Source organism: Pagrus major, chromosome 1 (genome assembly GCF_040436345.1).
Source record: "Pagrus major chromosome 1, Pma_NU_1.0".
Taxonomy (NCBI): Eukaryota; Metazoa; Chordata; class Actinopteri; order Spariformes; family Sparidae; genus Pagrus; species Pagrus major.
This window is the reverse complement of record NC_133215.1, coordinates 17,729,158-17,741,216: the sequence shown is the minus strand read 5'-3', so window position 1 is coordinate 17,741,216 and position 12,059 is coordinate 17,729,158. Positions and strand designations below refer to the sequence as shown.

The 12,059-nt window shown below is 41.8% G+C and overlaps 1 protein-coding gene across 2 annotated transcripts in view; it reads right to left on the bottom strand.

Annotated features, from left to right (window-relative positions):
• slit2 (slit homolog 2 (Drosophila)) overlaps positions 1 to 12,059 on the bottom strand; it is a 91,960-nt gene that overhangs the window by 2,182 nt on the left and 77,719 nt on the right. For both annotated transcript variants that reach the window (XM_073476954.1, XM_073476945.1), the window contains 11 exons: positions 11,275 to 11,438; positions 9,020 to 9,144; positions 8,158 to 8,255; positions 5,845 to 5,984; positions 3,957 to 4,050; positions 3,010 to 3,147; positions 2,538 to 2,778; positions 2,089 to 2,219; positions 1,826 to 1,980; positions 565 to 910; positions 208 to 422 (listed from right to left, as the gene is read on the bottom strand). In XM_073476954.1, coding sequence (XP_073333055.1) covers positions 208 to 422; positions 565 to 910; positions 1,826 to 1,980; positions 2,089 to 2,219; positions 2,538 to 2,778; positions 3,010 to 3,147; positions 3,957 to 4,050; positions 5,845 to 5,984; positions 8,158 to 8,255; positions 9,020 to 9,144; positions 11,275 to 11,438 — 1,847 coding nt within the window. The remainder of the gene's footprint in view (positions 1 to 207; positions 423 to 564; positions 911 to 1,825; positions 1,981 to 2,088; positions 2,220 to 2,537; positions 2,779 to 3,009; positions 3,148 to 3,956; positions 4,051 to 5,844; positions 5,985 to 8,157; positions 8,256 to 9,019; positions 9,145 to 11,274; positions 11,439 to 12,059) is intronic.

Here is a 12,059-nt window from a genome sequence, read left to right as displayed (position 1 = left end):
AAGCACCGGGTTAGAGGCGTTAATGCAGACACACTGAACACCGTTAGACACACACACGCACACACACACTGCTGAGATTAATGAGTGTTAACAATTAACAGACAACAAAGCAGAAGCTTAGAGGAGAGAAAATGCTTTAGATGCAGGAGCTGGAGCATTAGCAGCATTAGATTTAGTTTTAAAAGAATGTGTTTATGTTTTTCTCACCTCTGTCGCACGCCTCTCCTGTATATCCACTGTTACACTCGCAATACGCCTTGCCCAGGCCCGACACTCTACATTTGCCGTGTTTACACCGAGACAGACTGCAGGGGTTTGCTGGATCCTGGTCCTGCTCGTCACACAGCACGCCAGCAAAACCAGGCTGGCAGCGACAGGAGTACGAGTAGGAGTTGATCGGAAGGCAGGTACCGTGGATACACCTGAGGATGGAGAGACAGGAAAGATAAAGCTAAGTCTCTCTTTGGATCCAAAAGCCTAAAACCCTGAACAAAACCTTGTACTCACTGTTGGTTTGATGCTTTAATTACCATTATATAGACATATTGGCACAAAAAAACTCACTTGTTGCCATCACAGGGGTTGTTGACTTGCTGGTCACACAGTGTCCCCGTCCAGCCCGGGTGGCAGGTGCAGGTGAAGCCACGGTGCCCCGTTGGGTGGCAGTCACCCTGGACGCAGGCGCCTGTCTGGCAGGGCTGGCAGCCCGGCTCCACCCCTTGGCCCAGCCACTGTCTGGTGGTGCTCTGTGCAGTCCCAGACCCTGAGCTCAGCCCGGCCCCCAGGTCCTGGAGCTTCCCATTGATGTACAGGTTACGGAGGCAGCCGTGGAAGCTGGTGCCGTTGCGTCCTCCTGAGCTCTGCTGCAGGGACGAGAGACCCCCGGAGACTGAGGCACGTTCTGGCATACCTGGAGGAAGAAAAGCATGATTAGAGGGCATCATTACTGCAGCGGTGCATATCAAAATAAGTGCACCATAAGTGATAAGTGATAACATTTTGGAATACCTTTCCTCTCACAGGAGGAAATTAAAACTAAAATGTCAAAGCCAGAGGATCGGACGTGACATGTTAAAAGAAAGTCTTACATATATTCTAGACCACTGATAGACTCGAAGACCAAACGCAGACACTTAATCTTTAATCTGCCAACCAACATCAGGAAGAATTTAAAAGGTGTGCTCTCTTTGTGGTCTCGGTCAGAACATGTGCTGCAGTGTTTTGCATAATCTGCAGTTTATCTTTTTCTTGGGTAAAGAGAGCAGGAATCAGGCCAGACAGTGATGAAAGAGTGCATTAGTTTCTCAGAAGCTTTCCATGACACAAATGGCTGCACTTTGGCAAAACGAATCAAGGTACTTTTAGAGATTTTAGTTTTTCTTGTTTTGGCTTCAAATTTTGAATCCGGGTCAAAATGTACATCAGTGTTCGCTGTGGTTTGATGTTTTGTCTGATTTTAAGTTTGTCTATCTGGGTCTTTGCAGGACAATGTTTTGATGATTAATGCTCTGAACCAGTTAATATTCAAAACGCAGCACAGGAAGACACATTTGAGGCAAGCAATAAAAAAATCTGACTCGTGTCCCGTTATTATGATACATTAATCGCACATAACCAACAATCAGGGTATTTTTTAACATAATTTATTAAAACTATTCCTTTTTTTCTTTTAATTGTCTTCACAAAGCAAATAAGGTGCAAATATATATATATTTTTTACTTTAAAGCATTAGGGAATATGCAAAATCTTCCTAATACATTTCTATGAGTATCTATCATGTATTTCTCTTGGGTCATTCCCACATAAACACACTCCGGTCCTCACCTCCCAGGTAAAGCGGAGAATCTATGTTGAGTGTGGACTGTTTGCTGATGGAGTTGATGGATTTGGGCGGCCCGCCGTCGATGGACAGAGACAAAGTCTGGTCTGCTGCCACCAACTCCACAGCATGGAAGCTGCCATCGTTCACTGTCTCCACACTGAGAGAGAGAAAACACAGAGTCAGTCGAGGCATTCCTATCATCCATCATGTGAACGTGGCATCACTGAGCGTGCTGTTGGACATCTCTGCTTGCATGCGCATGTACCTGTATATAGCAGACGGAGGGTAAGATCCGGTGTCATAGCTGACCCTGAGGCGTCCCCTGTACAGCTCCATGGCGATGTGATCGTTGTCCCCTTTATACAACAACACACCGCTGTCCTCATCTGTAGCAATCTGAAAACACAGCAGGATGTTTGTGTAGAAATGGTGATTACTATGCAATAACCATTTTTTTGGCCACTTGGGGGCAGCAGAAACAAGCTTTTTCACCACATTCACATATCACCTTTTAACCTGATAACAGTGGTGGAACATAACTAAGTACATTTACTCAAGTCCTGTATTTAAGTACAGTTTTATGGTATTTGTAATTAACTTGAGTTAAACACCGAGAGTATATAAAGCGTTTAAATCAGCTCCACCTCAACTAGCTATAACGTTAAAGTACTGTCTGAGTGTCAGTGCGTCAGTAATAATGGTCCCAACTCTCACCTGTAGGCTGATGTTGGTCTCTGGTGCGAGGAGACTGGAGGGAAGTTGCAGGTAGGACTCACGGTTGACGAAGTTGACGCTGACCAGCGTCTCGCAGCTCTCACCCTCGTAGCCGTGGAGACACTGGCAGCGGGGGTCCGTTCCCATGACAACGCACTGCGCCCCGTTGAGGCACTCGTGGTTGTCGCAGGGGCTGGTGCGAGGAAGGACCATCGGGGGAGCGTACTCGCAGAATAACCCGCTGCAACACAAACACACACATTCAATATATTTAGCCTGAAATAGTGTGTGTGTGTAGATCATTGTTTTAGATTATGAGAATGATGGTGATTAAATATGAGATTAAGCTAAGCAGTAATGTAATGTAACTAAGTACATTTACTCAAGTAACTGTACTTGAAATTTAAATCAATTAGAAATGTTTTAAAAGAGTGGTGTGTGTGAGCTCCTGCTGGGGTCGTGTGCACCTCACCTGTATCCCTCTGGACAGACGCAGGTGTATCCGTTGACGGCGTCAATGCACTGACCTCCGTTCTGACACTTGTTTTCTTCACAGTCGTCATAATCCAGCTCACAGTGCTCACTGACATAGCCGGGAGTGCACTCACACCTAAAACACAAACACACAGGTACAAAAAATGAGACAGGGATGTTTGTTGATGCTGAACTTTAATCCTCAGACTGAGCAGAGGTCTTCTTGCTGTTTTTTAGTTTAATAAACATTATCTCCCTGTGGGTGGATTTGGTTTTAATTGCTTATGTTTAAGACATTTTAACATTAGCCGTTCCCTCTTGACCCAGACTGTTTGGAGTACATAATAATAACACACACACACACACACACACTCACACACACACACACACACACACACACACACACACACACACACACACACACACACACACACTCCTGATCTTGACCTGGTGCCAGAATACAGAAGAAAAGTAGGATCCTGGTAATGAAAGCTTTTTGGAGAGAGATTCCTGATGAAGAGGACTGTTTCCCAGACATCATTTGTTTAAGTGTTAATAACTTTATGAACACACACCCACCCACACACACACACACACACACACACACACACACACACACTAACTGCGCTGACCACAGTGCACATCGCAAGGGAGTAAAAGTTAAGAAAGGTTCTGATAAAATCTGGACAGGAAATCTTACTCACAAAATCACACTCCCAACGCCTCGCCGCCACACAAACACACACACATACACACAAACACGTACACGCATACTGCTTATCTCTGTAGGGAAAAACCAGCATCTAATTTATTTCGGTATAAAAAATGGTAGTACTAAAATCCTGTGGGACAGAAACAAGAAATCATGGCTAAATGTACCAACCCTGCATTTGTGTAGGTGCATGAGTGTGTGTGTGTGTGTGTGTGTGTGTGTAGTCCACTCACTTGTATCCCTGAGGGGTCAAAATGCACTTTGAGTCATGCTGACATGGGTTCAGCTCTGGAGCGCAGAAATCCAGTTTCTCCTCACACAGCTCCCCTAGGAACATGCACACACACAGACAACACACAGACACACACACATGCAAAACAACACATTTTTAATACTTTGCATACTATCAACAAAAACAATAAATAAACAAAGTGAGATTATAGCAGAAAACACCTCGCTCACAGTGTTTCTGCTAGTTCATCTCTGTGTGTATCTGTACTGCAGTGTGTGTCTGTGTTGCTTGGGTGTGTTTCCTGATGATGGATGACTCTCTCGTGGTGAGGACTAACACGCTGGTCTGATAAATGATCTCATCTCTGCCAATGTCATATTCCTGATGATATTCCCGTGTGTATCCCGACGTTCATGAAACTCCAAACGAGTTGCTGATGAGGCACGAGGGAATAAACGAATACTCCTGACAGAAGGAAGTCCACTCTGGGAATAATTACATGCTAACTGTGCCACATATATTACTTAGAAGAAGTCATATTTGCTCAATGTATTCTTATTTGTGAATGAAGGTTTTGAAACACACAAACAAGTCGTTGGTTTTCGTCTTTTCATGAGGATTTTCTTCTCCTCTAAATTAAAAATGTTTTCCTGGAATACTATGACACGGTTCACTTTGACCTTAGTGTGGTCACGACAAACAGGCACAAAGCAGCAAGCAGATTTCCCCAGATATCTGAGAGGATGAATTACAAACTCAGCAGTCTGTTTGAACATCAATAACATGCACTGCTAACATGGATACAGTATATTGAATCTGTGGTGCTGAATATCAAAATTTCTAGGGAGCATGGAGAAAGCACAGGAAATGAGGGAAGGAAGGAAAAGGATGGACAGAAGGAGAGAGGGACAGGAGGGACAGAGAGAAGAACAGACTAACCTCTCTCCACCTCATTGGTAGCAGCTGCAACCACAAAAAAAAAACAGAGACGACAGATGATAGAAAGCAGAGCGAGACAGGAAAAAAAAGACACAAGGACAGCGAGACACAGAAAGACAGAGAGAGAACACCGCCACAAAGGTTAGCAGTCAGAGATGATTAGCACAGTGCAAAAGCAGACAAACAAGTAGCAACAGACCAGTGTTAGTTACAACTGAATGTGATTTGTCTGCTGTTTAATAAGTCCCATGTATTTTTCCCATTAACTCACAGGAGCACTTCTTCAGCTACTTCAGCATTAAACTCATTTGTACAAAGGATGAACAACTGTGTTAGAAACTATCTGGTACAGTCAAAGCCTGTGTACCGAAAACGCTTTAAAGTGGATGTTAACTACAACACCCAAAGTGCATTTTGGCGACAGACATCCAATCAATGAGCTAAAAATCATTTTACGTGAGCCGTGGATCAATTTTTTGACAAATTCAGTGGCTACGGTGCAATCTGTTGTTCTCAGCTACACTGACAGAACATTTTGAATTTGCTCTGAATCTGACAGGCTCTGACGGCTGGGGCTCATGGGTATTGTAGTCTTTGAGCAAGGCCAAAACAGACAAATGCGGTTGAAATAATTCAAAGTGGTGGTCAGAACATAAACCTACAGCAGGGGTTCTCAAAGTGCAGCCCACAGGTCAATGGTGGTAGTCGGTAGACATATTTGCAATTTAATAAGATGGAGCAGCAACCACCAAAAAAGCGCTGTACGGTTGAGGAGGAGGTTTCAAGGAAAATAGATCAATTGTTACTTCGCTGGACATCAAAACTGTGAGAACCCCTGACCTAGAGCATCATATGCCGGAGAGTCCCGTGTTTTTGTGTTCGGTTATTTTGGTACAAATTGTTCGAGGGAAAGATCTGAACTAGGAATACAGATCGGGCTGAAGTGTTACCTGTGTACTCTGGTGAGCACATGCATGTGTAGTTGTTGATTCCATCGATGCACGTGGAGTTGTTCTCACAGTCGTTATCTTCGCAGTCATCAATGTTGATCTCACACGTGTCGCCTTCAAAGCCCTCTGGACACACACACCTGAGAACGCAGGGACACACACAGATGCACACACCCATGAGCAGGTGGGAAAGAATAACCACGTATAGGACCACATACAGATCGCTTAGCATAAAGACCACACACACACACACACACACACACACACACACACACACACACACACACACACACACACACACACACACACACAGAGCTCATAACAGCAGTGTCAGCTCCATCTACATATCCCCAGTAGAGAGTCATTATTCTGTTAACGTGAGCGTGCCTTAACTCTGTAACTACTACTCAGGTTTATTACTGCACACACACACACACACACACACACACACACACACACAAAGAGTGGTATATTATGGATCTAATAAAGAGCTCTTATGCGGCACACACTCAGCTAGATTAATATCTCATTATATAGTCGACGACAGCTCTTCACGATGAATATTCCGCCTCCTCTTGCACCGCAGAAAGAAAAGAAACCGTGCAAAGATGGAAATACAGACATGAAGAAGACGGCTGATATATATATGTACATATATATATATATATATATGTGTGTGTATAAAAGTAGCAGGAAAGACGGAGGGAGGACAAGAGAAGAGACAGGGAGAGAAACAGGAGACGCTGTGCAGGAGGGTAGGTCTAATTGTCTGTGTGGGAGGTTAAAATCTGCCCAGAGCTTGCAGACAGGCGTTGGCTCCCCTCCTGTTAATACTAAACAGCCTAATGAAGAGAAGGCGATTCTCACAGCAGGGCTGTCCAGCTCAGAGACAGACTGAGGACACAAGTGGTCCCCTGAGGCCTTTACCTCCTGTACACTCATTCCCACCTGTCATTAGTGCTGCGGCAGCATCATTGATGGAATTATCTCCAGAGGGTGCACTAATGTCTTCTCAGTAACCGCTGGTTCACTGGTTTTTACTGGTATCTAATGTCTGGTAACTGATGCCTGGTGTTCACTAAACCTCCGTGTTTCTAAACAAGCTCTGTAGCAGTGTGCTTAGATGCTTATGTGTTTGTTTTCAGGTAAACATTAAGGAATATATCAGTTCTTTATGACCTGGAACGAAGGTGAGCATGAATAATATTTCTTTCTTTCAATCTTGCAATGCTGCTTAAAGGGTTACTCCACCAATTTACAAATTAAAGTGTGTTTACAGGTCTTGAGGAGTACTACTGCATGTGTGAAAAAAGTAGTATAAAGTGACTAGGTTGCATTGTGGGTAATGTAGACACCAGGTTTTTATAAAAAGAAGAAGAATACATGGAGTCCTACAGTTTTATAAGGAGTATGATGCTAGACCTGTGGCCTGCTTTTCAAAACCTGGTGCCTACATTACCCATAATGCAACATTGCCAGTTGTGACATCACTGGAGGCAATTTATCAGATTACATGCAGCTTCCTCTGGAGCCACAAAAGGCTTTACACTACTTTTTTCACATATGCAGAAGTGCTCCTCCAGAACTGTAAACACACTTTAATGTGTAAAATGGGTGGAATTACCCTTTAAGTCACCTTACCTAGCTACACACTCAGTGTTTTGTAATGCAGCGGACTAAACAAACATTTTCACTTTTGCCCTCACTTCCACAGAGGTGGTTTGAATAACTGGTTTAATCACGGTATTCGTGTTAAGCCTTTATGTGTAGAATTAGGAAATTTATTGCTTAACAGCTCCCTCGGCGTAGCATTTAAAAACACTGTGGCAGAGAGTAATTCAAAGAGCTGCCCTCCTGGTAATTAGGATGTTAAAGGGGCACTCAAGCAATTTAGCATCACACTTCCATTATGTTGGGGCACTCACAAGAGACAGATTTAAGAGAAGAAAGGACAAAACAAGTGCAACGGGGCCTGAGATATTCAGACTTTTACTTCCTGACATGGGTCAAGCTATTAAAAGGGTGGAGCCTACGATTCCCGTAATACAGCTCAACAGCGGTATTAGTGAAATGCTTCTTTCCTGTTAATACTCTTGTTTTTTAAACCCTGCAGCCCAGTAATTCAGGATTTCTGTGGTAAATTTGATATCTTGAGAAAATAATCTCTGATTACTTTAATGACATCATTGGGATATCATAATTTTTCAGACTTAAGAAACCTCCCTGCAGAGCCACATGAGACATTGTATAGAAATAGTTGGAAAATATTAACCAGGCAGCAAAAGATAAAAATATTGTTGAATAATCTCTCACCAAAAGTTGCTCCCTTCTCCTTCCTTCAGGTGGCAGGTGCCACCGTTCAGGCATGGGTTGCTAATACAGGCATGAATGGGCTCCTCACAGTTCTGCCCCTAAATGCAAACACATATAAACAGTTAGTGCTTTCAAAGACAACAGGATTTGCATCTGTCTTCTCAGAGATAGGACTCTCTTATCCCCTTGACATTCAAATAGAAACAGGAATATTCTACCTGTGTGTGTATGTTTATACCGTGTATGGAGGATGGAAAGCCAATAGGGTCATTTTCACTCACTCAAGCTGTCGTGGTTTGGGTTTTTGGTTTAGGTATGTCCTGTTTTATTGTGGTGGATTTATCTTTGGTGTGCATTGTTTTGTGCCCTGTTAGTTTCATCTGCCTCTTACTTGTCTTCCCTCCCTTGTGTATTTAAGTCTTTGTCTTTCCCTCTGTCTTTGTTAGTCCATCTGTTTTTATTCACGGTATCTCTGTGTTGCTCCTCGTGTTTTTGGATTCCTGCCTGTGTTCCCAGAGCTTCTGGTCTGTACTAATTTAGTTTTCTTGTATTTCTCTTTGGTCCTTCTTCGATTTGCCCGAGCCTGTTTTTGTCTGTTTTGTTGCTTGCATATTGGACTTCAGCTTCATTATTAAAGCTCACTTTTTGTTTTCAACTTTCTGCCTTTGTGTGTCTTGTATTTGGGTCCACATCATTTTCATGTTACACAAAAAAAAAAAGCAAGTGAAAGTCACAACAAACATTAATTACAAGTGTTAATTGATGACGGAAAATGCTATTTGGTATTTATGAAAGACTCTTGAGCAAGTTTGTAAGACCCTTTTGACTTTCCATATGTAGGTGTGTGTGTGTGTGTGTGCACCTTGAATCCATAGGGGCAGCTGCAGCGGTAGTAGTGCACTGGGTCATTGGAGCAGGTGCCATCGTTCTTGCAGGGACTGGACAGGCAGGGATCACACTTAGCCTGGATACTCACATCTACTGGACCTGTGTGACGCAAACACACCAACACATACACATAAGCAAAAAACACTTACACTTGTATAATGCTCTACATGTGGGGGAGTAAGACGAGGTACAACACACAGGTTGACATACACTCAGACAGCTGTACATTATCAGGATCCTGCTTAAACCTTCCATCTTCAGAAGTCCAATTTTTGTGCTTTTGAAATATTGGCAGTTTGTGAGAAGAAAATGAGACATTTGAGTAACAAATTGTCTGGAACAGAAAAAGGGAAAAAAACAACAACAATACCTATTGTATAATAAAAGGTACCCACTTGAAAACTTGTGTATAAGACTATTAAAAGTTGTTCTTTGCAGGGCCCTGACATTTACAGCGGATATATTCTCATATTACATGACAGGACATCAATAGTCGGGACACGCAATGCCGGTCAGGACACGAGGGCTGAAAGGGAAGAAGAGCGGTTCAGTATGTTCAGGGCTCATAGGATGAGGAAAACTGGGCTGGGACTGTCTGAAGGAGGAGAGACGGAGGAGGGAGTATACCAGGATTTGATTGGCTACTTTACCTGGCACCAGAAAACCACAAGGCCCCGGGACTTCTACAGTGCGTCAGTTAGATTAGGTTAAAAATAGGTTTCAGTCATGGATTCATAGTGAATGATAGTCAGCAGCAGTTTGCAGTATGATGAGTTACAGCCAAAATCACGTTCACAAGCAAATCTGTGGATTTTAGAGTTATTATATAAATTTAAATATTAACATTTCATTGCTGTCCTATGAAAACCATGGAAATGTTTTTTAGGTTTTCAGATAAACGGAATGATTTTTGTGGCTGCATCTTATTTTCTTTGGGTAAAAAAAACCTGTAAAAACTTACTGAATTATCAAAAATAGACATTTTGGACATACAGGTTAGACAGTGACATCGATTTGCAAATGGCAACTTGTGGTCTCCTATCAGAGTCCTCATCAAGTGTGTGTATATTAGATGGAAAGTGTGTGTGAACACGCTTTTTGGTCAATCCACATCAGCTCACCTCGGCCCTCCCAGTTCATGTCACAGATGTTCTTGAAAAAATGTAAATATAATATAATATAAAAACTTAAATTAATCTGCCAAATCTTAAAGCTCTTACTACTCTTAATACTCTTTTAGTTATGTGTTTTGAAGTTTGTCCCTTTGAGCTAAATTTCAGCTTTTTAGTGATTTGAAACAGAGAAATTAGTTTTAGGAATGATAAAATAATGTGTACTGAGCTCAGGAACTAAGATTAATACTTCGTCTAGACACATGGAACAAGATGACTTCATCTAATATGAAACTAAAAAGCCCTTATAAGCTGCAACTCACACATTTCCTGAACCCAATGGAAAACAGGCTCAAAAGGTATAACTCAAAGATAAAGAAACTTGAAGAAACACAGTAAAAATATCTACCACTGAATGTGATATTACAGGCACTAAAAAGTATGAAAAAGTAGCTAATTTCAGAAAATTATTAAATGATGAAGGTGTAATATAACATCTTTTCATTTTTGATATGTCCAGAATGAATATTAAGACTTTCTAGGAAATTTAAATAATTCATTTTAGGAGATTAAAACTCTCTTTAAAACAGGGTTTTTTTCCCCCCAAAGCTATTGTTTTTTATTTTGTATTATTGATCAAGATCTGTGTCACTCAATGTTTTAAGCAGGACGTTATAACTTCTAGATGTGATAGAACTACATTAATACTACACAGAATCAACATACATTTGCAAGAAAGTGAAAACTAGTGGAGATAGGAATTCGGTGAAATTGAAATGTTCAGGACAAAGTTTCATCAGTGAAAAGTGAGCGATTGGTGAGGGCAAATACAAATAATCACTAAAATGATGAAATTAAGAAGCTTAGACGACCAAACTTTAAAAAGTCATTAAAAAATTACAAGTTTTTACATGATTTTTTCAAGAAAATCCATGACATGAACTGAGAAAAGTTCTGAATTCTTGGTGAGGTGGCATTGAATAACCCTTTTGTTTGAAGGAAAGCTAATAAAGGACACGTGTGTATAGTACAGTATATGTACTGTAAATCTGTTGGCATGTGCGTGTATTAGGTATTCCTGTGCTACAGTACTGCATGTGCGTGAGTGTATGTTTACCTGTGCAGGTGAACTTCTTGGAAGGCGTGGTGAGCAGCAGTTTGTCGGTCATGTCACCGGGCCCGGCACAGCGGGCGATGCCAGGCTCCTTGTAGCCGCTCTTCACCCAGTCTGACAGCCACTGCATGTGGCAGTCACAGTACAGAGGGTTGGCGCCCAGAGCCCTGCCAGCCAGATGGAGAGAGAGAGAGCGATGTTCAGTTATGATAAAAGGAAAGAAATCTGCATTTTAACCTCAAGTCTTTGTTCCATTTCAGATCTGATGTGCTGGAAAACAACAGCTGGCTCGACGTCTAAATACTTACAGGCTGAGTTGTACATCACTGTCAAATTAAGAGTGAATCTGTAGTAAACATCTCTACTATAAATAACTGAGACTAAAGTGGGGTTGATTGACAGCATCTAGCTCATGTCGTTAACTTTATTGGTGGAAGTATTTCTCAAAAAACTTACTATTAACTGCATTATGTCTCATCAAAAAAAGTCTAATATGACTGATTATAGGTTGGTTGATACTATCGCAGATATATCTGTTCTGGTGCGTGAAAACTTACGTTTAGCGATTGAAGTTTACTGTTTTAATTCAGTAATGTTATTTTAGACAATAAAGTTTATTGTTGAACTGTAAAATATGCTGCATCTGTTACATATCTTTGTCAGCAAAGCGTTTGATAACTGCATTTGAAGGATTATTGCAAAAAATGCGCGTCTGTCAAACAATATATCGATATCTGAGCTCTGTTACTCCCTCAGTATCAGCACCAAAAATCAAGGATCGGTCGGGC